At 54.4% G+C, this 24497-nt stretch overlaps 3 protein-coding genes and 1 long non-coding RNA gene across 9 annotated transcripts; 2 read left to right on the forward strand and 2 right to left on the reverse strand.

Moving 5' to 3' along the window:
* The first annotated feature begins 1393 nt into the window (after positions 1 to 1393).
* On the forward strand, positions 1394 to 18762 carry FERMT3 (FERM domain containing kindlin 3). Its single transcript, XM_020887705.2, has 15 exons — positions 1394 to 1523; positions 2094 to 2266; positions 4634 to 4867; positions 5085 to 5204; positions 5311 to 5479; positions 5796 to 5898; positions 15419 to 15526; positions 15684 to 15818; positions 15901 to 15950; positions 16058 to 16182; positions 16409 to 16515; positions 16676 to 16915; positions 17254 to 17378; positions 17960 to 18101; positions 18197 to 18762. Exons 2-15 carry the CDS (start codon positions 2107 to 2109, stop codon positions 18374 to 18376), a joined length of 1998 nt encoding a protein of 665 aa, XP_020743364.1. The 5' UTR covers positions 1394 to 1523; positions 2094 to 2106; the 3' UTR covers positions 18377 to 18762.
* TRPT1 (tRNA phosphotransferase 1) lies at positions 18692 to 21266 on the reverse strand. Of its 4 annotated transcripts, none has more exons than XM_020887710.2 (8): positions 21167 to 21266; positions 20736 to 20822; positions 20407 to 20488; positions 19695 to 19864; positions 19430 to 19604; positions 19162 to 19218; positions 18976 to 19086; positions 18692 to 18840 (listed from the first exon to the last, which is right to left on the reverse strand). In XM_020887710.2, the coding sequence occupies exons 2-8, from the start codon at positions 20811 to 20813 to the stop codon at positions 18749 to 18751; spliced, it is 765 nt and encodes a 254-aa protein (XP_020743369.1). In that variant the 5' UTR covers positions 20814 to 20822; positions 21167 to 21266; the 3' UTR covers positions 18692 to 18748. The 4 variants fall into 4 exon arrangements, with proteins under 4 accessions (XP_020743369.1, XP_020743370.1, XP_020743372.1 ...); XM_020887711.2 differs by lacking the exon at positions 21167 to 21266 and adding an exon at positions 21003 to 21160; XM_020887713.2 differs by lacking the exon at positions 21167 to 21266 and adding an exon at positions 20943 to 21160.
* NUDT22 (nudix hydrolase 22) lies at positions 21196 to 23967 on the forward strand. Of its 3 annotated transcripts, none has more exons than XM_020887709.2 (6): positions 21196 to 21297; positions 21686 to 22183; positions 22512 to 22610; positions 23190 to 23287; positions 23424 to 23517; positions 23802 to 23967. In XM_020887709.2, exons 1-6 carry the CDS (start codon positions 21223 to 21225, stop codon positions 23901 to 23903), a joined length of 966 nt encoding a protein of 321 aa, XP_020743368.2. In that variant the 5' UTR covers positions 21196 to 21222; the 3' UTR covers positions 23904 to 23967. The 3 variants fall into 3 exon arrangements, with proteins under 3 accessions (XP_020743368.2, XP_020743366.2, XP_020743367.2); XM_020887707.2 differs by lacking the exon at positions 21196 to 21297 and adding an exon at positions 21302 to 21377; XM_020887708.2 differs by lacking the exon at positions 21196 to 21297 and adding an exon at positions 21303 to 21358.
* On the reverse strand, positions 21671 to 23478 carry LOC139031885 (uncharacterized). Its single transcript, XR_011484389.1, has 2 exons — positions 23399 to 23478; positions 21671 to 23320 (listed from the first exon to the last, which is right to left on the reverse strand). It is a non-coding gene; the product is annotated as an uncharacterized lncRNA (long non-coding RNA).
* Positions 23968 to 24497: the final 530 nt, after the last annotated feature.

The following is a 24497-nucleotide window of genomic DNA, read 5'->3' on the forward strand; positions in this document are numbered from 1 at the left end:
CCTCGACTTGGACTGGGGTGGCTTATGGGGCTGGAGTGAAACTTCCTCATTTGCTCCAAGGGTGAAGCTTTGGGGCTAGCAACCTGCTGAGGCCAGCAGCTGGCTGTACTTCCTGCTGCATAAACTGAAGCTGGCCTTCGCCAGGAATTGCCCCCGCCCCCCTCACCCCTGCTGGTGGCCTCCCCTGTCTGGTTGGTGCAACCCTCCACGGGGATTCTGCAGCATCTTTGGTACTACGGTCTCTTCAGGTTCTGGTCAATTTCCATCCCCAAATTGATTGCCTAGAAAGGCTGAATTTCTGTGGGAGCCAGGGGTGAATATAAGGCCCTGCTCTCCTGAAGCTTACATCCTGATGCACCAGAAAGATGGGCCCCCAGTAGCCCTCCAAGTCACGTTTGCATAGGGGTGGAACAGGAGTGAGCCTCATGGGCACTGGCCCCAGACGAACATGATGCAGGTGGAGGAACAGAGGGAGGTGGCAAGTCTGAAGACTTATAGAGTTCAAGGTGTGGGGGCAGTCAGGCCATGAAACATTAGCGGCCCACTGGCTCAGAGTAAAGCGTGTGCCTGCAATGTGGGAGACCCGGGCTCGATCCCTGGGTTGGGAAGATGCCCTGGAGAAGGAAATGGCAACCCGCTCTGGTACTCTTGCCTGGAAAATCTGTTGGGTGGAGAAGCCTGGTAGGCTACAGTCCATGGGGTTGCAAAGAGTCGGACACGACTGAGCGACTTGACTTTCATTTTCTGTTCAGCTATTCCCCTGGTTAGCTCTGAGGTTAGCAGGAAAATAGGCCCTTACTGGGAACAGGAAAGACAAAGTTGTTTCACTTGGGGCCTTTAAGGCTCTACTTTGTGGTGATAAAAGGCATCCTTGGGCTTGAGCTGACTTGACCTGCGTGTATGCTCAATTGTATCCGACTCTGCGACCCCCATGGACTGTGGCCTGCCAGATTCTCTCCATGGAATTTTCCAGGCAAGAATCCTGGAGTAGATTGCCATTTCCTTCTCCACGGGATCTTCCATTGCAGGTGGATTCCTAGCTGCTGCACCACTTGGGAAGCCTCTGGCTTGACCTGCCAGGTCCCTAAATAACCCAGATCTCATCCTTTGAATGCCTCCGCTATCGCTCTTGGCAGCCGGAAGACCCTACCTCATGACAGGCCTGAGAAGGAAGATGGCTTCCTACACGGGAACCTGAGCAGGTGGCTTTCCTAGTTTGAATCGAGCCTCGCTCCAAGTGAGGGGACCCTCTGTGGGGTGCTGGGTCCACAGGCCCCACTTGCTTCCTGTGCAGAGGCAGGGCTGTGTTGGCAGTTGCTTCCTGCACCCAGCGCCCGCCCTGGGGAGGGGCGAGCCCGCCCTGCTCGTGATAAGCGAGGGCTGCCCTCTGAAGGAAACTCCAAAGAGAAAGCGGAGGGGGAGGAAGCACGCAGCGGTCTGCAGGTGGTGTTGGTGTGCGGGCTGCGGCCAGGAACGGCTGACGCGCCGACCCGCCCCTGCAGCCCCAGCCCCTTGCAGGCAAGGTAAGCCGGCCGGCAGCTGGAGGCCCAAGGACCCTCCTCGTCCTCGCCCTCTGGCAGCCCCCTCTGCCCAGCAAGCCTCTATCAGTGCGGCAACCTGGACTTTCCACAGCCTTTGAGAGGCGTCAGTGGCTTTGGGGTGGTGGCGCTGAGCTTTGGGCCTGATGGGGACTGTTTTCTGACCTGGGTTCACCATTTCTAGGGTGGGCAGCTGCCAGGGCGGGCTTGGGCTGGGCTGTCGGCTGGGCAAGCAGGCGGAGGGTGGGCCCAGCTCTGGCACTGAGCTGGCTGATGTTGGGGAGCCCCTTCCTACTCTTATGGGGCCTCGTCTTCCCATCTGCACAAAGGGAGAGGGCTGGGCAATGTGGTCTCTTGAGGGGCCCTTGCAAAGCTCCATCATTGTGATGGAGAGAGAGGGGTCTGAGTTTCTCACCTGGAACAACCCAGCTCCCCAGGTCTTGCTGCTGTCGCGGCACTCTGGCCTGCAGGCTTGCCCTCTGGCCCCTTGCCTGCCTTGGGCACCACAGGCCACCTCCCAGCTGCCCACTCGCCTCCTTCCCACCCTCTCCTCAGCGCCGCCGCAGCCATGGCGGGCATGAAGACAGCCACCGGGGACTACATTGACTCGTCCTGGGAGCTGCGGGTGTTTATAGGAGAGGAGGACCCGGAGGCCGAGTCGCTCACCCTCCGCGTCACAGGGGAGTCACACATCGGTGGGGTGCTTCTGAAGATTGTGGAGGAGATCAGTGAGTGCCCACTGCCCCCGCTGCCCACCGGGTACCCCAGGGCTTCCGGGCCGGCCCTGCTGCGCGGCTCTCGATAATGGAGTCACGGTGACTCAGGCACCAGCTTAATCATTTGGTTCCAAAAAAGACATTTCCCCAACTCAACTTCCCCTCCTTCCCACTGTCATCCTGCCCTTCCTCCATGCCAGCTGGTTCTGCTAAGACCCCAAGGACCAGACCCGGCCACGGTCCTCTGGGCCAGGAGAGGCCTTGCCTGGGCTGAGGCTGAGGTCCCATTCTGGGGGTCAAGGGGAGGCCAGAGGGGGCTCCTGGTGGCTCAGGGACCTGCTCCCACGTCCTGTCCCTGGGCGGAAGCCCTCAGCGTGCTGATGACAGGCCCCAGCCTGGGTGGGACGGCCCTGCCCCCACAGGAAGTTACAGCAGAGCCTCCTGTGGTGTCAACCCTGGAGGGGAGCAGGGCCAGCGACAGGGGGCTTCTCATCGCCTCTCCTGCTGGGGAGGGGGGGCGCCCCTTCCTGGGAGGGCGGCGGGCTGGCTCTGATAGCCAGAGCCGGAAGGCAGGCCCACGATAGGCCCAGCCAGCCTGCGACCTGGGCCCCTGCGGGTGTGGGGTGGGGGCGGGCTGCCTCAGACCCATCCAGCCCTGGCCCCGCCACGTGAGGCCCAGGAGGGAGGTCAGTGGCTTGTGGAGAGTGCGGGCCCCCCCGGACCGCCCGGCCACAAGGCTGAGGTAGTGAGGGGAGCCTCCAGAAGGCAGGGCCCCAGGAGGTTGTGAAAGCAGAAGTGGGGAGCAGAGGGTCCCTCAGGAGACTGGGTGACGAGACTCAGGCAGGCCTGGCCGAGCAAGGCAGAGAGGGTGAAGACCAGGTGCCCCCAAGAGAAGGCCCAGCTTGCCCCAGGGGATGGTCCACGGCAAAGCAAGAGGACTCAACAAGGAGCGCGCAGGCTGCGTGCTCCTTGTTGGGTCCAGAGTCAGGCCTGCGTACATGCTAAGTCGTGTCCAACTCTTTGCAACCCCATCGACTATAGCCTGCCAGGTTCCTCTGTCCAGGGGATTCTCCGGGCAAGAATACTGGAGTGGTTGCCATTTCCTCTTCCAGGGGATCTTCCATACCCAGGGATCGAACCTGTGTCTCTTTGTGTCTCCTGAACTGGCAGGTGGATTCTTTACCACTAGTGCCACCTGGGAAGCCCCCCCAGAGTCAGGCAGAGGGAGATTAAGAGGAGCCCCTGGGGGGCTGGGACTCAGTATTGTTGCATTCATAGTCCCAGAGCCGGCACGTAGGCAGGTGAACAAAGGTTTCTGGAATGATCAAAGCCAATGGATGTGCTCCTTCGCCAGTGGCTTGTGGGTTTCTGGTCTGGGGCTCACGGCAGAAAGACGAAGCCATAGATTAGATGAGACCGGCCCCCCTTCACCCTGGGAAAAGGCATGGCCAAGGAGGGAGAAGAAGGTCCTCTTCCTGAACCAATGGGGACGGACAGGGGCTGGCCTGGAGAGAGAACAAGGGCAGAGGGTCAGGAGGAGACAGGGAGTGGGTGCCACAAAACCAAGAGCAGAGTGAAGGCGCCACCACGGGGTGACTTCTGGGCCAGAGGAGGCTGGAAGGACGTGGAGCTGGGGAGGGGGACGGGACCACTCCCCAGGAAGGGCTCGGACACTAGGGGACTCTCATTCGCGCTCACCTGGCACCAGTTCAGACTCCTGGGGGGAGGATCAAGAGGGGAGTGTGTGTCTTCTGTCACTGGCCGCGTGAGACCTAGAGGCGCTCACATCTCTAACCGAAAGCCCGTGCTCTACTGATGCGGCCACATGCCCGTGTCACAGGCACCTTGCACTCACCACGTGGCGGCAGGCCCTGCTCACTGTCCATGGCTGCTCACATCTCAGGAACTAGAAAACTGAGGCTCAGAGAGGTTCAGGTCTTGGCCAAGGTCACAGAGCTAGAAACCACTCGCTCTTTGTGGGGCGCCTGCTGCTGTGTGCTCGGCATAACTCCCAGGCCTCCCGAGCTCCCAGAAATGCCAGAGAGAAGCCATGAAGGCGGGGCTTACGAGAGGACACAGGAGGTGCTGCATGGGGAAGCCCAGTGCCCTGAAGTGTGAGAGGCAGGGCGCTGGGTTCTGGGCTGGGGGCTCCCCCAGGGAAGTGACTCCCCTCCGTAGCAGCTGAGCCGAGGGGACAAGCAGGTTAGCCAGCAAACGGCCGTCCTGCCACGACCTCAGTCCTAGGCCCCCAGCCTGGCCCTGCTGCTGGCCTGGGCCGGGGAGGGGCTGCTCACCACCTCTGGATCCCAGGCTTGTGCTCAGCACTGGGGGCAGGGCCCACTCAGGCTGACACGGTCACCCTTGCCTGTGGCCCCGCAGAACGCAAGCAGGACTGGTCAGACCACGCTATTTGGTGGGAGCAGAAAAGGCAGTGGCTCCTGCAGACCCACTGGACGCTGGACAAATATGGGATCCTAGCCGACGCCCGCCTCTTCTTCGGGCCCCAGCACCGGCCTGTCATCCTGCGGCTCCCCAACCGCCGCGCCCTGCGCCTCCGCGCCAGCTTCTCCCAGCCCCTCTTCCAGGCCATGGTTGCCATCTGCCGGCTCCTCAGTGAGTCCCCGGGTGGTCCCCACGCTGCCCCCTGCTAGGGTCCAGCCAGGGGGAAGGTCCCCTCCCTTGCCAGGCCCAGCCACTGTCACATCATCCTAGCCGAGCTGTCGTTCCCCATCCATCTTGGGGGGCTCGGACCCGCCCCAAACTGCCCATGGTGGGGCGGGAGGTCACAGGGCAGGACCCTGGCGCCCCTTGAGGCCCTGGCTCCCCTCAGGTATCCGCCACCCTGAGGAGATGTCTCTACTCCGCGCTCCCGAGAAGGAGAAAAAGAAGAAGAAAGAAAAGGAGCCGGAGGAGGAGGTGTATGACCTGACAAAGGTCGTCCTGGTCGGGGGTGAGCGCAGGCTGGGGCAGCCCAGGGATGCTGTAGGCGGGGGGCCCAGGAGAGGCCTGGGTGGGTGGGGGGTACCAGGCCTAACTGAACCCCACCTGCACTCCAGGCGTGGCCCCCGCGTCGTTCCGGGGGATGCCAGCCCACTTCTCAGACAGTGCCCAGACGGAGGCCTGCTACCACATGCTGAGCCGGCCGCAGCCCCCACCGGACCCCCTCCTGCTGCAGCGCCTGCCCCGGCCCAGCTCCCTCTTGGACAAAACCCAGCTCCACAGCAGGTGCGTGGCCCGCTGGGTCTGCATGTGCCCTGGCGTCCTATGCCACGTGTCCTGCTCCCCGGGCCCACCCCCTCCCCCGCGGCCTGCTGGCCCTGTCCCCAGCTCCCATTTTCTATGTGTGCACTTGCCCCTGAGCCAGTCCGGCCCCCTCCACCACCCCACTGCCCCCGGCCCAGCCCTGCCCCTTGCCCCTCCCAACCCCCCACCCCATCCTGCTGCCCCCAGCTCAGCCCTGCCCTGCCCGTACCCGCCGACCCCTGATCCCGTCCTGCTGCCCCCGGCTTGGCCCTGACCCCCCACCTGTGCTCTGGTCCAGGTGGCTGGATTCGTCGCGGTGCCTCATGCAGCAGGGCGTCAAGGCTGGGGACACGCTCTGGCTGCGCTTCAAGTACTACAGCTTCTTTGACCTGGATCCCAAGGTGGGCCGGGTCAGGGAGAAGGGAGCCTGGGTCAGTGGGACACGGGGGACCTCGCATCTGAGGTCTGGGCTTCGTGAAGGTTAGACACTTGTGGGAGTCTGTCCAGCTGTCCGTTTGTCGGTCCACACCCCCATTGGTTAGCTCCACCAACGTGGTGCTGGGCCCCCGTGGATGCCAAGGCCTGTTCCTCGAGGGTTATCAGGTAGAGACAGCTCAGGGTAGACTGTGGTAGGTGCTGGGAAGCCTGCTCCGGTGAAAGACGCCTGCACCTGGGCTCAGGGAAGGCTTTCTGGAGGCAGCGGCACTGGGACCTGCAGGAACTAGGCCAGGTGAGGGGTGAAGCTTTGCAGGCAGACACGTGTGTGTATCGTTCCCTCCCTGCCTGCCGAAGGCATGGAAACAAACAGGCTCCATGCATCTGGACTCAGAAGCCCCACTTCTCTGTCCCCCCTTCCCTGCAAAGCTTGCAAGCATCGTTGTCTACAGAACCCTGGGGTGCAGTGTCCTTGCTCCCCGGAAGCCTTTCCTGTGGGTACTCCTTGATGCCCTCTCTCTCCTCAGCCAACTCCATCCTGGAGTCTTCCTTCCCCGTCCTGTTGAGGTGAACAAGCCCTCCATGCTCTTTTGTTTCGGCTGTACTGCGCATAGGGCATGTGAGATCTCAGTTCCCCGACCACGGATGGAACTCGTGGCCCCTGCAGTGGAAGCGTGGAGTCTTAACCACTGGACCGCCAGGGAAGTGCCCCAGTCCACTTCTTACTTGATCCCCATGCGCTCGGGGGTCTGCAGCCGCCCTGCCCCTCTGCCCTTCCTCCTGTCTACACAGCCTCTGGGAGTTGCGGGCTCCAGGGCTCCATCTCCAGCCTCCAGTCTCCACCCTCTCTCCCAGGAAGCTCCAGCCTCCTCTCTCCACCCTCTCTCCCAGGAAGCTCCAGCCTCCTCTCTCCACCCTCTCTCCCAGGAAGCTCCAGCCTCCTGGATTTAAGGATCATCTCTGTGCTCTTGAAGCTCTCAGTTTTACCGCCTCCAGCCCAGACCTTTCTCCTTGAGCTCTAGACTCTCATGTCCAAGCCCTAGACTCTCAAGTCCAACTGGCCATCTCTGCTCTGGCACCTAACAGGCATCTCAACTTCTGTTTGAAACAAAACTCTTGATTCCCTGTCTGCCCAGTGCTTGCCCCTACCATGGACTCATGGCAAAAACCCTGCACTTACTCTTCTCTTGTGACTCCCAGGCTCTAGAGTGTAGGCTCAGTAGTTATAGTACTCACACTTAGTTGCACCAAGTAGAATCTTTCTGGACCAGGGACTGAACCCATGTCTCCAGCATCAACAAGCGGATTCTTATTCACTGCGCCATCAGGGAAGTCCCATTGTAATTATTTAAGCTTTAATAACCAGTCCATTATTTTTTATTAAACTTTTGGTTTTGAGGTAACTGTAGATTCACTCACAGACAGTTGTAAGAACCAGTACATGAGATCCCAGACACCTGGGACTCATTACCCAGTTACCCCCCAACCAGTATCACGACCAGGACCTTGACCTGATACAGTCAAGACACAAGACAGTTCCCTCAATCAATTGTCCTGCAAATCCATTTTTTAAATATGAAAAGCAGTCTTTTCTCTCTGCCTACACACACACCATTTCCTACGCTCTTTATCCCAGTGTATAGATTCGGATTTCCAGCTGGTATCATTTTCTGTCTGCCTGAAGGACTTACTTTAACATTTCTTTTCAAGCTGATCTATTGGTGATGAATTCTTTCAGTTTTTGTTCATCTCTATAAGTCATTATTTTGCCTTTGATTTTGAAAAATACTGTTCTTTGGTGTAGCATTCTCAGTCGACGTGTTTTTTTTTTTCCTTAAAAGTACTGCCTCACAGTCTTGTGGCTTGTTCCTTTGTAGGTAATGTGTCTTTTTCTGACTGCTATTATGATTTTCTCTTTACCACTGGCTTTAAACAATTTGATGATCATGTGCCTTGGTTTGCTTCAGGTTTCTCATGTTTGGGGTCCATTGAGCCTCTGGAATCTGAGTTTGTAGTTTTCGTCAAATTTGGAAAATCTTTGACCTTTATTTTTTCATGTATCTTTTCTGCTCCTCCGTTTTATGGGAGTCTGATTACATGACTATTAGACACTGAAAACCGTCCCATAGTTCACAGATGTTCTGTTCAGTTTTTTTCTTTCCCCCAGTCTTATTTTCCTGTTTCATTTTGGATAATTCTATTGCTCTGTCTTCAAGTTTACAAATCTTTTCTTCTCCCTTGTCTAATCTGCCATTAATACCCTGCCTAGAAGTTCAATTTGGACATTTTTAACATTTTCCATCTCTCCTTAACATGCTCATGCTTTCCTCTATCTCCTTGAACATACAAGATATATTTAAAATTACATTTTAGGAACTTCCCTAGCAGTCCAGTGGTTAAGACTAAACCATCCCTGGGTAGGGAACTAAGATCGTGTATGCAGCATGGCCAAAAAATAAAAACTTTTTAGTGTTTTTGTCTACTAATTCTATTATCTGTGTCTTTTCTGGATCTACTTATATTGACTATCTCCTAATTATGAGTTGTATTTTTCTGCTTCTTTTCATGCCTGATAATTTTTAATTTGATACCAGACACTGCAAATCTTACGCTCTTAGGTGCTGGATTTTTTAAATACTTAAAAATCTTATTTGGGGATAAAGTTAAAGACACTTGGAAACAGTTTGATCCTTCTAAGGTTTGCTTTGAACATTAATAATTGTAATTTATAATAATTAATTGGGACTCCCCAGGTGGCCAATTGGTAAAGAATCTGCCTACCAATGTAGGAGACGTGAGAGATGTACGTTCAATCCCTGGGTCAGGAAGATCCCCTGGAGTAGGAAATGGCAACCCACTCTAGTATTTTTGCCTGGAAAATTCCATGGACAGGGGAACCTGGTGGACTGTAGTCCGTGGAGTCACAAAGAGTTGGACACAACTGAGCATGCACAAAGGCAAAGGCAATTATTAATTAGACTGGACAAAAATTTACCCTATTTCTGAGGCAAGAGCCTTCTGAGTATTCTGATGTGTTATATATATGATGTTTTTCTAATCTATGTTGGGAATATGAACTATTCCTACCCTGATATGAGCTCTGGCAAATGTCCAGGTGTGACTTTCAGTGTTTTCTTCCATCAGCCTTGGGTTGTTCCCTTACACACACACGTATACTCATTAATCAGCTAAAGGCTTGAAAGGAGCCCTCTGCTGATTCTGTGCAGTTCCCTCCTCTGCAGCACTCTGCCCTGTGAATTCTAGCTGCCTTGGACTCTCCAAATTCTCAACCGCCCCTGCTCACCTCTCACCTCGGGGAATATGCTGGGCTCCATTTGGGGTCCTCCTCTGGCCTACAGCATTCACACCTGCTCCAGGTAGCAAGCTGGGGAAATCTCACCGTTCATTCACTTGTTTCATAGCGATTAGTCGTTGCTGTTCAGGGTGATCTGTTGTCCAGTGTCTAAAATCCATTTGGTCTTTGTTTTGTAAATTAATTTTTTTTTTTTTTTTGGCTGCACCTATGGTATGTGGGATCTTAGTTCCCTGAGCAAGGATCAAATCTGTGACCCCTACTGTGGAAGCACAGAGTCTTAACCACTGCACCACCAGGGAAATCCCTTAAATTTTATTTTTAATCAAAGTAACAGCTTAAAAAAAAAAAAACACAAAGTAACAGCTTAAGGAGTTGAATAGTCCCAGTAGTAATAACAACAACAGAAAAACAGTTCCTTACTCTACCTCTCCTTATCCCAGATTTCTGATCCCTAGAGACTGTAGGTTTTAAGTCTTTAGCTTTTTATTCTAGTGTTTACCTCTATATGACAAGCTTAGATATGTCTATTCCCTTGATTTTTTTTTTCATTCCTTGAATTATCTATTCACTTTGTGTGAAAGATGAAAATTTAGCTGTCTTATATCCTCCCTCCTTCCCCTACAACATACACCTCTTTTACATCTTCCCAATTGAGCTGTGTTGTAGTTTTTAGTTAAGACAAATGAATGTGATTGTAAATGGTGGCACATATAAATAGCATTCTGAGCTAAGCCACAGAGTGACTATACTTCCTTCCTTGGTTTATTTATTTTCTGTTAATTGTTTGTGCTGTGTTTAGTTGCTCAGTAGTGTCCGACTTTTTGCCGCCCATAGACTGTCACCAGGATCCTCTGTCCATGGAGATTCTCTGGGCAAGAATACTGGAGTGGGTTTCCATGCCCTTCTCCCGGGGATCTTCCCAACCCAGGGATCAAACCCAGGTCTCCCGCATAGCAGGCAGATTCTTTACCATCTGTTAATTGTCTATCTGTGCACAATTAGAAGTGAGACGCCAAAAGGCTCTCTGGACACACTCTGTGAATCTGTGGCCTGCCATGGGAGTTCTTCAGAGTGATGAGGTGGGTGGGATGTTCCATAACCGAGTCCCTCCAACACTGCAACTGGAGCACAATGCCCCTTTCAAAATGATTGGTTACTTTAGGATATCAATCAGTGTTATATCTTGGTGAGAACCATGGAATGGTAGCAATCTAGACCCATTGATTGACTGTTGTCCTTGAACTTCCCTTCACTATTTCCTGGTAATTCCTATAGTTGACTTCTTGATTCCTGGATCTCGTTTTCCTTTTTCTTGACTGACTCCCACATGTCAATGGAGCATATATTTAATGACTTCCCCTACAATGGCAAAATGGTAATAGCTTTCCCTAAGTGATTTGAAATCCTGTGTGTTTGAAAAGGTTGCTGGTCTACCCTCACTCACATGAAAGTTTGTATAAGTCTAGGTTTGAAACATTTTCCTGCCAAATTTTGAAGCAACCTTCCCATTGTCCTCGAGTTTCTATTGAAATCTAAATGTTTCTGTTGAATCTAAATCCATTTAATTTTCAGTCTTTCCATATGTGACCCTTTCGATTTTTCTTGGAGGGGTAGGAGAGGCCCCAGAAACTTAAGAATCTTCTTGGGAGTTGCCTAGTGGTCTAGTGGTTAGGATTCAGCAATTTCACTGCCATAACCTGGATTCAATCCCATGTCAGGAAACTGAGATCTTGCAAGCCACGCAGCACAGCCAAAACAAACAAAAAAAACAAACAGAAAAGAATCTTTTCCGTATCTCTTGATGTTTAAAAAATCTCTCAACAGTATGTCCTCGTATGAATCTTTCTTCTTTGATTGTCCACACACTTGCTGAGCCCTTTCAGATCAGAAGCCTGGGTCCTTGAGTTCGGGAAACGTGGTCTATACAGTCTCTTAAATAATTCACTCCCTTCCATTTTTCTGGGGTTTTTTTCCTCTTGAACTTAGTAAATATTATACCTCCTGGATTTATTTTACAAGAAAAAATTGGACATTTATCTTTTCTTTCCTTTTTTATGTTTTTTGTCTTTTTGTTCTACTTTCTGGAAAGTTCCTTGACAGATCTTCCAAATGATCTATTATTGACTTTATAATTTCTGCAACTGTCTTTTTAAATTTTAAGAGCTCTTATTTTCTGACTGTCCCTTTTTGGTGTTTTTTATTTTATTTTGCTTTTTTACTGTAACATACATTTAGAAATATTCACAAATGTTACCAACATATCAAGCAACAGAACGTTACCAGCGTTCAGAATCCAAGCAGTATCTCCCACAGGGGGAACCATTAACGTTACTGCTAACGCCATAGATTAGTTTTGCCCATATTGAAATTTACATAAAGGAAATCACACATTCTATATACTCTTTTGTGTCTGTTTTTTTTCACTCAGCATTATGCTTGTATGATTCATCCATGTTGCATATAGGGTAGCATATTTCTCATTGGTATGTAATATTTCAGGCTGTCAATATACCACAGTTGATTTTAATTTTCCATTCTATTGTTTTATTATTATTATTAATTTTGGGTTGCACTGGTTTTTCACTGCCATGTGTTGACTTGCGGGCTCTAGAACATGGCCTCAGTAGTTGTGGTGCATGAGCTTAGTTTCTCCATGGCATATGAAATCTTCCCAGACCAGGGATTGAATTCGTGTCCCCTGCCTTGGCAGGAGGTCTCTTATCCAGTACACCAGGCAAGTCCTCCATTCTATTGTTGATGGGCATTGTACAATTTTTAGATTGGGCTATTATGAATAGAAGCATTATAAATATCCCAGCCTATGTCTTTTGGTGAACATATACCATATTATCTGTAATACTGCACCAAGAGGTGGAATTGCTGGGTCGTGGGGCAGGCACTAGTTTGAAAAGTAAAAGTGAAAGTGTGTCCTAATCTTTGTGAACTGCAGCCCACCAGGCTCTTCTGTCCATGGAATTCTCCAGGCAAGAATACTGGAGTGGGTAGCCATTTCCTCCAGGGGATCTTCCTGACCCAGGGAATGAACCTGGGTCCCCTGCATTGCAGGTAGATTCTTTACCATCTGAGCCACCAGGGGTTATGGGGCAGGCACTGGTTTAGCTGTAGTAGATAACTACACCCCCATACACCCCTACCAGCAGTATATGAGAGTTTCAACTGTTGCACAAATTCACCAGTACATGATATTTCCTACATTTTCCATCTCAGCTATTCAGGTAGGTGTGTAATAGTATCTCATATGATATTTTGTTTATTCAAGCAGTTTTACTGAGATATAACTTATATACCATAAAAACCACCCACTGTAAGAGGTTTATTTTTAGCAAGTTATATAGCTATGCAACCATCACCACAATCCAATTTTAGAACATTTCCATCACCCAGAAAATTCTCTAGTGCCCATTTGCAGTCATTCCTTCTTCCACACCCAAACCCAGGCAACCACTGATTTGATTTTTATGTGGGTTTAATTTACATTTCCCTAATGACTAATCAAGTTGAGAACTTTTTCATATGACTGTTAGCCTTTTGGATATCCTCTTTTGTGAAGTTTCTGTCCAATGTTTTACCAGTTTCTACACTGAGGTACTTATCTTTTTCATATAGCTTTGTAGGAGTTCTTCATATATTCTGTATGTAGTACTTTGACAGATAAATATATTGTGAATGTATTTTCACAAAGCACAGAATATTTTGCCTTTTCATTCACTTAGTAGTTTATTTTGAGGACACACGCTCCTAATTTTAATATATTCTGAGTCATACTTTTGTTTTATGATTAATATATTTTGCATCCTGTTTAAGAAATCTTTTATTCTAAAATTGCACAGATGTAGTCCTATTTTTCTCTAAAGATTTTACTGTTTTCACTTTGATATTCAGATCTGCAACTCAACTGGAACTGATATTTTTATGTGGTGAGAGGCAGAGATACAAACACTTTACATTTTTTTAATTAAAAAAAATTTTTTTACCTTGTGGGTATCCAATTGACCCAGGTCCATTTATTGAAAAAAACATCCTTTCCCCAGTGATGGCAAGATCTCCCTTGTCCTAAGGTGAATATACATGAATCTCTCTCTGACTCTCTCTTTAAATATTAAAAAAAAAAAAAAAAATTTATTTGGGAGTGCCAGGTCTTAGTTTGCAACATGCAGGACCTTTGATCTTCATTGCAGTATTCAAGATCTTTATTTGCAGCATGTTAACTCTTAGTTGCAGCATGTGGGATCTAGTTCCCCGACCAGGGATGGAACCTGGGCCCCCAAGCACTGGGAGCAGAGTTTCAGCCACTGGACCACCAGCAGGGTCCCTCTCTCTAACTCCCTTTGATTCCACTGGTCAATTTGTCTCTGTCAATACCATGTTGTCTTAATTACTGTAACTTTATGATTACATTCCTTTTCAAAATAGCCTCCTGTTATTGTTTTAAGAGTGCAGAATTTTGTCTCTGTAAGGATTTCAACTAGTGTTTGAAGTTTTTCTGCTCTCTACATTGTCTTTATTTCCTCCAAGTTCTTTCTTCTCCTTACTGTAGTTCATGCCAGCAGCTTTTGTTAAATGTGGATAATCCCTGCCTGCCCTTTCATATTTAGTAAGGCTCTAAGAAGCCAATTAGAAACCCCGAGTGGATGAATAGGGCTTGGCATTTGGGAGGGTCTCCTGGGGAAGATGGGGCAGGAATGCCCCTTGTTATGGGGGGTTTCTCTTTGGCTTCTCAGCAGTGAAAGCTCTGATCTCCTGACTGGGGAATAGAAGGCTCATTGCCAATGTCTTTGATAGCAAATGAAGGGCTGAGGGTGTCTCATCTTTCAAAATGCCAACTTTCTCTTCATTCAGCTGTTTTCAGTACAACGTACTCCCACCCAGCTGTGCCAGGAGTGCCAGATGCACTGGCTCAGCATCTTGAGAGAGTGAATCTCTGGTTTCTACCAGGTGCCAGCTGGGAGCAGGGACTCACTCGGCTGCAGGGAGTAGGGAGGGACCTTTCCATTTACAGACTTTCTGTGGTCCTCATCTGAGCCCACCCTCGCCTCCCAGAAAGGCTTTCCTGATGGCTCAGACAGTAAAGAACCCACCTGCAAAGTAGGAGACGAGGGTTCAATCCTTGGTGGTTTGGGAAGATCCCCTGGAGAAGGGTGTGGCAACCCGCTCCAGTGTTCTTGCCTGGAGAATTCCATGGACAGAGGTGTCTGGCGGCTACAGCCAATGGGGTCATAAAGAGTAGGACACAACTGAGCGACTAACACCTTCCCCTCCCAGACCTGAGCCTGTCTACCACATGAACTGGGATGCCTTTGTTCAGATCTTAGTTCTTTTTGCTGTTTGCTTTCTGATTTTTTTCCAAACTCATTAGTGCCTTTGCCATAGAACAAGAGAGGGAAAAGAGTGTGAGAACCCAGCTCTCCTTCCCTGCAGCTCAGTCCCTGTCCATGTTTCTGCTTTTCATCTTCCAAAATTTTGTTGGTATCTCTCAACCTGCTGTAGTCCCCTCTCTCTTCTTAATCCTTTTGCCTTTATCCTTGTTATGCCTTTGCTATTGATGTTGGTGGGTTTCAAAGGGAGTGCGGGCTTAGTCTTACTTCTGTGGATAACTGGGGTTGCCCCTTTGAGCGCCCTGCTCCTTCTCTCTGGAATGTTCCTCCTACCATGCTTCTCATCAGCGGATCCTTGTCATTCCCAGATGTCAGTGCAGCAAGCCACCTCCCCAGGGAAGCCTTCCCGGAATGCTTCCTTCTGGGGAGTAGCAGCCCTCCCCACCCTCGCACCCTAGTTCCATTCTCTCTCATCACCATCAAGCTCCTGGGCTTCTTGCCTGAGCACATGAGTGAGCCCCTGCTTTGGAAGTTACTTCCTTTATCGCTTTGAATCACTTATTTATTGAGTGGTTTACTCTGCCCCCCCATCCCTTCACACAGGGCACACAGTAGACGAATAGTCAATAACTGCACAGAAAGGTTTAGAGGGAAGAAGCCTGCCTGGGCAGATGGGGTTGGCAGGCTGGGGTTGGGGTCTGCTGCCCATGTGGAACCACTCCAGGAGCTTGCACAGCACAGGCTGGGCTGAGGCCGGAGGCTTGCGGGGAACTGGGTGCATGGGGTGCTCAGGACAGATGTCACCCAACCAACCCAGCCTCCCCCTCCCTCCAGACAGACCCAGTGAGGCTGACCCAGCTATACGAGCAGGCTCGGTGGGACCTGCTGCTGGAAGAGATTGACTGCACTGAGGAGGAGATGATGGTGTTTGCAGCCCTACAGGTGCCGGGCAGGCCAGGGGACCCCGGGGGCTGGGTGCGGGCCAGGCCCAGGGCAGGGTCTTCCAGAGGGAACCCTGCATCCAGGACAGCCCAGCTGAGGGCACTGTTGGGCGAATGGGCTGTCGGCTCAGCTGTCCCCGGCCACGTGTCCCCTCCAGTACCACATCAACAAGCTGTCTCAGAGTGGGGAGGTGGACGAACCGGCGGGCACCGACGCAGGGCTGGACGACCTGGATGCAGCCCTGAGCAACCTGGAGGTGAAGCTGGAGGGGTCAGCGCCCACGGACATGCTGGTGAGGAGGGGCTCTGGTCAGGGGCTGGGGTCAGGGCAGAGCGCAGGGGCCCGACGCCCCCGCTGACTCCTCTCCTCCCCAGGACAGCCTCACCACCATCCCAGAACTCAAGGACCATCTCCGGATCTTCCGGTGAGTCTGGGTCCAGCCTTGGCAGCCCTGCTGGAGCAGGGCCCAGTGCGGAGAGAGGATGGGAGGGAGGGAGGGGGCCTGTCCTGAACCTCGAGCCACACCCTCAGGCCGCGGAAACTGACTCTGAAGGGGTACCGCCAGCACTGGGTGGTGTTCAAGGAGACCACCCTGTCCTACTACAAGAGCCAGGACGAGGCCCCCTCGGAGCCCATCCAGCAGCTCAACCTCAAGGGTGAGTGATAGCAGTCTGCAGGACCAGGGCAGGGGCGGGCCAGGGGCGGGCAGGGGCCTCACTTGGCCCACCTGGGACTGGCCAGGTGAATGCTCCCACCTGTCTCCAACTAGGGGCTGGAAGATGCCCTCTGACCTGAGGCCGCTGTGCAGGGCTGGCATTCACTCAGGGCCCTCGCACCAGGGCTCCCCTCCCCAGCCCCCTAGCCCATCCCTTCTTCCTCCAGGCTGTGAAGTGGTCCCAGATGTCAACGTCTCAGGCCAGAAGTTCTGCATCAAACTCCTGGTGCCCTCCCCTGAGGGCATGAGTGAGATCTACCTGCGGTGCCAGGATGTGCGTGAAGGGCAGGGACCAGGGCCCCTGGAGGCTAGAGCTAAACCGGCGCTGGGCAGGACCAGACCAGGGGGGCATGGGGCGGGGCCAGGCCAGGGGCTGGGGCGGGCCCGGCCTGGGGCAGGGCCCTCACCTCCCTCCCCCGCCCCTCCCACCCCAGGAGCAGCAGTATGCCCGCTGGATGGCTGGCTGTCGACTGGCCTCCAAGGGACGCACCATGGCGGACAGCAGCTATTCCAGCGAGGTGCAGGCCATCCTGGCCTTCCTCAGCCTGCAGCGGACAGGCGGCGGCGGCGGGGGCTCCGGCAACCATCCCCAGGGCCCCGATGCCTCTGCCGAGGGCCTCAACCCTTACGGCCTTGTGGCCCCACGCTTCCAGAGAAAGTTCAAGGCCAAGCAGGTGCCAGGGAGAGTGGGTGGTGGGACCGACCAGAGGCTTTACCTGGCCAACCTCGGCCCCTGGATCTCCACAGAGCCTTCCCCTGGAGATGCATGCGCTCACTCACTCCTTCTCCCTCCTGGGTCCTGAGACTGAGTGTAACCCTCTGGGAGGGGTCACAGTCCAGCTGCCCTGTCCTCCTCAGCGCCTGGCTCAGCTCATATTGCTGAATGCAGACAGGGCCGGTGGCCCCACGCTGGGCACTGTCCCCACCCCAGGCTCCACATCCTGTCTCCTTGATGGGGACAGGCAGGGGGTCTCAGGGACATTGGCAGCCCCTCACCAGTGTGGTCCTGCAGCTCACTCCACGGATCCTGGAGGCCCACCAGAACGTGGCCCAGCTCTCGCTGTCTGAGGCCCAGCTGCGCTTCATCCAGGCCTGGCAGTCCCTCCCTGACTTCGGCATCTCCTATGTTGTGGTCAGGTAGGAGCCCCACCCCAGCCTGCTCTACCAGGCAGGGCCCTCCCCTGCTGCCTGGGGGCAGCGCCTGAAGCCTTCCTTCCTGTCCTCTGCGGGGAGTCCTTACTGAGGGCAGCCCGTGTGCACCCCCTCCATCCTGCACCTGTGCACCAAACACTAGAGAGCGATCAGGCCAAGAGAGCAGGTGGCCCCCTGCACCCATCCCAGCCCTGCCACACACCGTTCTCTCTCTGGACCTGGGGCAGCTGGTCTATAGGGCAAGATTGGGTGGCTGTTATGAAGGGAGCGCCCCCTTTGACTGCCCACTTTCCAAGCCTGTAAAGACAGGAACAAGTTGAGGATGATGCTAAAAAAAAAGGTCCTATTGAAAGGCATGGCCTATTTGCCTGATGCTGCTAAATGCTATCATTGTGATTACATCAGTGAACCCCCATTTTCCACATGAGGAACTAGAGACCCAGAGAAATTAAGGGACTAACTTGCCAGCTTGCTCCTGAGTGCCACACCAGGCTCTCTGGGTGGGCTCTGGGACCATGCAGAGTGGTGGGGGAGTCCCCCCCTCACACTCTCCTCTTGGGCACCAGGTTCAAGGGCAGCAGGAAAGATGAGATCCTGGGCATCGCCAACAACCGACTGATCCGCATCGACCTGTCTGTGGGTGACGTGGTCAAGACCTGGCGCTTCAGCAACATGCGCCAGTGGAATGTCAACTGGGACATCCGGCAGGTGGGACCAGAGTGAGGGTGGGGGAAGGAACCTGGGACCACCAGGCCAGACCCAGCCAGGGCAAGGTACCAGCCTTCTGATCGCCCGCCCCGCAGGTGGCCATCGAGTTCGACGAGCACATCAACGTGGCTTTCAGCTGCGTGTCCGCCAGCTGCCGCATTGTGCATGAGTACATTGGGGGCTACATCTTCCTGTCCACGCGGGAGAGGGCCCGGGGGGAGGAGCTGGACGAGGACCTCTTCCTGCAGCTCACAGGAGGCCACGAGGCCTTCTGAAACCTGTCTCACTGCCCCCGCCCGCTCACCACCTGCCATGACCACTCCTAAGTCCACACCCACTGGGACTCACTATCCACACACTCTCCAGACATGCAACGACTGAGCTGGGCCCATTCACTCACTGGCACTGGCTTTGTGTAGACCAGGGTCCTGGCTGGGTCAGACTCTGCCATCCCCCGGGAGGGTGGGCCCTCATTTGCACAGCACCCTCCCTTCGCTTGTCTGAGTGGCCAGGACCAACACCTCTGACCCAGCTGAAGTCCCTGAGCACACGAGGAAGACTGGCTGCAGCCACAGGATGATGACTCATAGTTTCAAACAGGAGTTTCTTTTTTATTATCTTTTTACATTTTTTAAAAAATAAATATTTTATTGTTGGGTCATCCCTCTTCCTCTGGAGCCATGCTTGGGGTCTCTCTGATGCTCTGTCTCTTCATTACCAGCCAAGGAGAGGGGCTTTCCTGAGATATAGAGGAGAGTTGGTTAGAGAAGGGTGAACTAAGTCAGTCTGGGGTTGCAAGCTGGGAAAGAGGTGAGGGCAGAGGGCACAGGCCTCAGGTCCAAAGAACAGGGCTGGCTGGGGTGATGGTTCTTACGGGTAGGGCGCAGCTGCAGGGCCTCCTTGAAATACTTGGGAGGCAGGACGCCGTCAGCATTTCCTGGAGTCAGGATCACCCCATTGGCAGAGCGAAAGAAGGGGATTCCATCTGCAGACAGAGCCAGACATGTGACTCAAGCCCTCTCAGAAGGCCTGGGGTGGTCCCTGCTGTGTCCAGACTCACCTGCCAGGGCCAGGGGCCCGTTGATGAACACAGCCACTTCACAATTTGGCCGCATGCCTGAGTGGACAATTGGAGCTGGGGCCTGGGGCGTCTGGATTGTAGTTATGGAACCTGGATGGGCTGGGTCCTGGGCTCATTTCAAGGGGTGGGGAGGGGGTTTATTCCTGCATGCAGGCTATGGGCTGGCTCTGGACAAGAGGCTATGACCCTCGGAGGGGGACCTGAAAGGACAGATTGCATAAGAGTAGCTTGGGGGAGGGGCACTGACCGCTGATGACACCAGGGTCCCCAGGCAGTCCTGGGGCCAGGTGGATGTGTGTCCTTCCCCAGCGGGATAGGCCCTTGAGCAGGATGGACGGCCAGTGCTGCCGGAATGTGCCATGGACGAGCAGCAGGGGCAGGGCCTGCGGGGTCTCCAGGGGCTCCAGCTCCAACTCAGGCACCTGGGATGAATGCGGGGGGGAAGGGCGGCAGTGACCTCCTCTCAGGCAGGGATCTCGCATGGCTCTGCCACTTGTCCCCTTAGTGCCCACCTGCAGGGAATGACCCTGATTGGCCCGGATGAGGGGGCCAGTGCTGGGGTCCCCTGGCTGCAGGGCAAAGCGCTGCTTCCCATTGGTGTCCACCACGCGTTGAATATCTTCAGCTGAGAAGCTGCGGAACTGGGGCAGCTGCAGGAGGGCGTCCAGGGGCACGAAACCATCTGTGGGAAGGCAGGGTGGTAAGGAAATGACCTTGCTCTGGCCTGGGCCAGAGTTCACAGGGGAAGCCTCAGACCGCAAGACCAGAGCCTGTGTGACCTTTAGAAAGTCTCCCCTTTCTGGGCCTCAGTCTCTCACCTTACATGAAATAGGCTCTGTCTCACATGAGACAGGACCCTCCCTGTATCACGGAGGGTCACAAAGATCAAGGGACGCTTTTGAGGACAATGTGGCCCAGAGTGGACACTCAATAAACATCAGTTGCCTCATCACCCCGTGCCCAATCTTGGCGTAAGTGTTTATTGGGCCACTGGGCTGGAGGTATCACCAGGCCTGGCCAGACACAGGCTCCTCTCCTAGTCCGTCCTGGACATGATCCTGGGCTCTGGGCCTCAGCCTTCCCTGTACATGGCGGGGATGTACCTTCTGTGCTGTCCCCACAGGACTGTGGCGGGAGCCGTGGGGGAAGGCGATTACCGACCTGCTCACACTACTCCCTGGGCTCCAAGCACTTCTGGGCCCGGCCCCTAAGACACTCACTTACCGGCCCTCATGGGAAGGCCCAGCTTCAGGGCCCCATGACGCAGGGCGTAGGACAGGGCCTTGGACAGCTGTACATCTCGGTCCTGAAAGAGCCCAGCGGTGACCCTTAGGCCCAGTGGTGACCCCACCTGCCCAGCTGCTCACCCTGAAATCTGAGTGACCTGCTGCAGAAGGAGACCAGAGGGGCAGCAGTCCCTGTGCTCCTGGGAACAGTATGACCCAGCAGCTCCCGCTCCCACACCATCAGCATTTCCCAGGGAGCAGGGCTCAGAGCTGCCCTCCCCTGCCCTCCCACATGGGGAGAAGGGGGGAGGGTGGAGAGGGAAGCACCTGTTCCCTGGGGGGTCTGTGAGCCCTTCTACCCTTGGGCCCAGCTGCTTCCCGCCTCCTTCCTCCAGAGGAGTTCATGGCCAAGACCTGTGGGGAGCAGTGACATGGGAGACAGTTAAGGACCCTCCCACGTCCCAATGCTGCCCAGTGCCACAGAGCTTCAGGACGTGAGAACTGGGAGGGGTATATTCAGATCACTAAACTCACTTCCCACCCCAAACTCCCTGGAGCCGATAGGGAAACTGAGGCCCAGCAGGCAAGACTTGCCCAAGGTCACACTACGTCAGCCACGGGGCCCAGGGAAGCCGAGATCCCGTGACCCAGGCTCGCTGATCTGCTCCGCAAGGCGCGCCTCGCCGGCATCCAGGCTAAGGGGCGGAATTGTTTGGGCCGGCCAGACAGATGGAACAGGGACAGACAGGAAGGCTCACCGATTCCGGGTGTGGGGCAGCTGATTCGGCGGGGCCCTGAGCGCCGGGACCGGCCAATGAGAAGCCGAGAAAGAAGGGGGCAGGCACTTCCGCTCCGAGGAAAGGGGCGGAGCCTGAGGGAGAGTGGGCCGGTGAGTGCCGGCTGGAGGCTGGAGCTTCAGGACCGTGGGAGGGGGTCCCGGCGTGTCTAGGGTTGGAGCCAGGACCTTTGGTTTGAGGAGACAGGGGCATTGGGGGGGAGGCAGGACCTTTGGTTTGGGGAGACAGGGGCACTAGAGGGAGACAGGACTCAGGACCTCTGGGTTGTAGGGATGACGAGGAGTCTAAGAGATGTCTGGTAGCAGGAGCCTTGGAGCTCTTGCTGGGATGATACGACATTTTACTGCCCAGGGAGTGGTCAGGGGGGTGCAGAAGGGCTGGGGGTACCCTCAGGAAGTCTGTGATAGAGGGGACCAGCTGCCGGGCCCAAGGGAGGCTGTGGGTCCCCCGAGGTGACAGGCTTGGCTGTGTCCTCCCCAGAACTGCCCTCTCCAGGCCATGGACCCTGAGGTGTCCCTGCTGCTGCAGTGCCCCCAGGGGGGGCTGCCTGAGAAGCAGGTACAAGCTGAGCTGAGCCCAGCCTATGACCGTCGCCCGCTGCCAGGAGGGGACAAGGCCATCGCCACGATCTGGGAGAGCCGGCTTCAGGCCCAGCCCTGGCTCTTTGATGCTCCCAAGTTCCGCCTGCACTCCGCCACACTGGCGCCCACTGGCTCGCCAGGGCCACAGCTGCTCCTGCGCCTGGGCCTTACTTCCTATCAAGACTTCCTGGGGACCAACTGGGCCAGCTCAGCTGCCTGGCTGCGACAGCAGGGGGCCATCGACTGGGGTGACAAGCAAGCCTATCTGGCGGACCCTCTGGGTGTGGGCGCTGCACTGGCCACTGCTGACGACTTCCTTGTTTTCCTGCGCCGCTCTGGCCAGGTGGCTGAGGCACCTGGGCTGGTGGACGTGCCCGGTGGGCATCCTGAGCCTCAGGTGAGATGCCAGGCTGGGCACAGAGGCACAAAGACCCACAAAGTTCAGCTTTGTCTTCCTCATCTCTTAAAAGGGGAGTTGGCCTGGTGCTTCTCTGAAGTGTCTTCTTAGGGGTAGCCTCTCAGCCTCTCTGCTGAATTCTGCCCCAGACCCATGGGAAGCTAGGGAACTGGGGATGGGAGTGGGGATGGAGAACCTAGCTGAACCTGTGGTTGCCCAGCTGGAAAAAGAGGGCTGGGGTCAGAGAAAGTGGCCCTCAGGGCCAGTGAGTGTGGGGGGAAAGCAGGGCAGAAAGAGGGTAGCAGAGACTGAGCTTGACTTCCTACAGGCCCTGTGCCCAGGTGACAGCCCCCTGCACAAGGACCTCCCTGGGGAGCTGGTGGTACACGAGCTCTTCTCCAGTGTCCTCCAGGAGATCTGTGATGAGGTGAGTGAGGGGCAGGCAGAGCAGAGTAGTGGGCAAGGAGGGAGGAGGTAGGACAAGCCAGAATTCCACAGGTCCAGAGTGGCACATGGCTTGTGGGATCTTAGTTTCCTGACCAGGGATTGAACCCAGGGCTTCGGCAGTGAGAGTATGGGACTCCTAACTACTGGACTGTCAGGGAAGTCCTAGGCATCCGGCATTGAGCAAAGAGCTTGGCTTTGCAGCTAGGCACACTTGAGGTGGAATTCTAACCATTTCTCTATGTGCCTCAAGGTTTTCCTCCCTACAATGGGGATAATGATAAATGTCTTGCCTACTCTGCTGCCAGGTTTGTTGAAAAGAGGGATAAATAGGAGTCCCAGTTACTAAATCAACTTCCCCTGGGTGACTCTGGGCAAACTGTTCATCTCTCCAGTTCTGTTTTTCCCACATGAAATGAACGTGTCCAAGATCTGACTTTCTGTGACTCCTGGCACTTGAACTACAAACTATAAAATGCTGTATTAGGGTAACATGCTGTTCTTCACTGAGGGGGCAGGGATGTGGGCATTGGGCACTGAGAGGTGGTACCCCTGGCCCCAGGTGAATGTGCCGCCACTCACCTTGAGCCAGCCGCTGCTGTTGGGCATCGCCTGCAATGAGACCAGTGCCGGCCGTGCCAGTGCTGAGTTCTACGTCCAGTGAGTGATCTCTGGGGGACAGAGTCCTGGGTCCTGGAGTAGGTGGGTGGTTGAGGGGCATGGCTGAGGGAGCCGGGGCTCCACAGGGACCCTCTGGGGCTAAGCACTCACCAGGCCACTCTCACATCCTGTCCAGGTGCAGCCTGACTTCTGAGCAGGTGAGGAGACACTACATGAGTGGGGGACCTGAAGCCCACGAATCCACAGGAATCATCTTTGTGGAGAAACAGGTTCGAGGTGGCCAAGTGTGTCATTTGGATAAGCAGCTGGGTTGGGGCCTGCAGAAGCCTGGTGATGCACGTGTCTCCCAGGCCTGGGTCAGACAGGGCTCCCAGATCTCAGAGCTTCTCTCCAGAGCCACAAGTCCTCACGGGGTTGCCTTCGGCCCAAGGGAGAGTGCCGGAGACCTGCTCAGGCCCCTTAACATGAGGCTCTGAGGCTCAGGAACTGTGGGCACGGCTCCCCCAAGAAACCTGAGGCTGAGATGTCTGGGTCTCACTGTCTCTCCCCACAGAGTATGCAGAGGTTGCCAGAGACTGAAATGTGGGCTGAGCTCTGCCCCTCAGCCAAAGGCGCCATCTTCCTCTACAACCGGGTCCAGGGAAGTTCCACCTGAGTCTCCTGGAGTTCCCAGCCCTATCACCACAGCTCGGAAGACAATAAAGGACTTTATTCTTGGATTCCTTTGGCATCTGCTGTTTCCATGAGACAGAGGGGGCCACTGGGAGAGCCCAGGGTGGGTGAGAGAGACGGGACAAGTGACTTGGGTTAAAAAAAGGCCCAGCCTCAGTTTTCCCCCCTGCAAGCTGAGGGCCGTGCCCCTTTGCCAGGTTCCAGTGAGGTTCCAGGCTGACTATGGGGTGGGTGGAAGGGTTTCCCGAATCTGCCTGCAATGCAGGAGACCGGGTTTGATCCCTGGGTCTGGAAGATTCCCTGGAGAAGGAAATAGCTACTCACTCCATTATTCTTGCCTGGAAAATCCTATGGACAGAGGAGCCTAGAGGGCTACAGTCCACGGGGTCGCAGAGTCGGACACGACTGAGCGACTAATTTTCACACTTCACTTTACGGGTGGAAACTGCTTTGTGAAATGTTTCTCGGCGCAGAGTGGAGTAACAGCCATGTCCGAAGGAGTGAGCAACAGAGCTGAAAGCCTCAGGACTAGTCCCGCCGGCTCCCCGGGTGGGTCCCAGCGCCTTTCTGCAAGCCC

This window comes from Odocoileus virginianus, chromosome 28 (assembly GCF_023699985.2).
Source record: "Odocoileus virginianus isolate 20LAN1187 ecotype Illinois chromosome 28, Ovbor_1.2, whole genome shotgun sequence".
NCBI classification, from domain to species: Eukaryota; Metazoa; Chordata; class Mammalia; order Artiodactyla; family Cervidae; genus Odocoileus; species Odocoileus virginianus.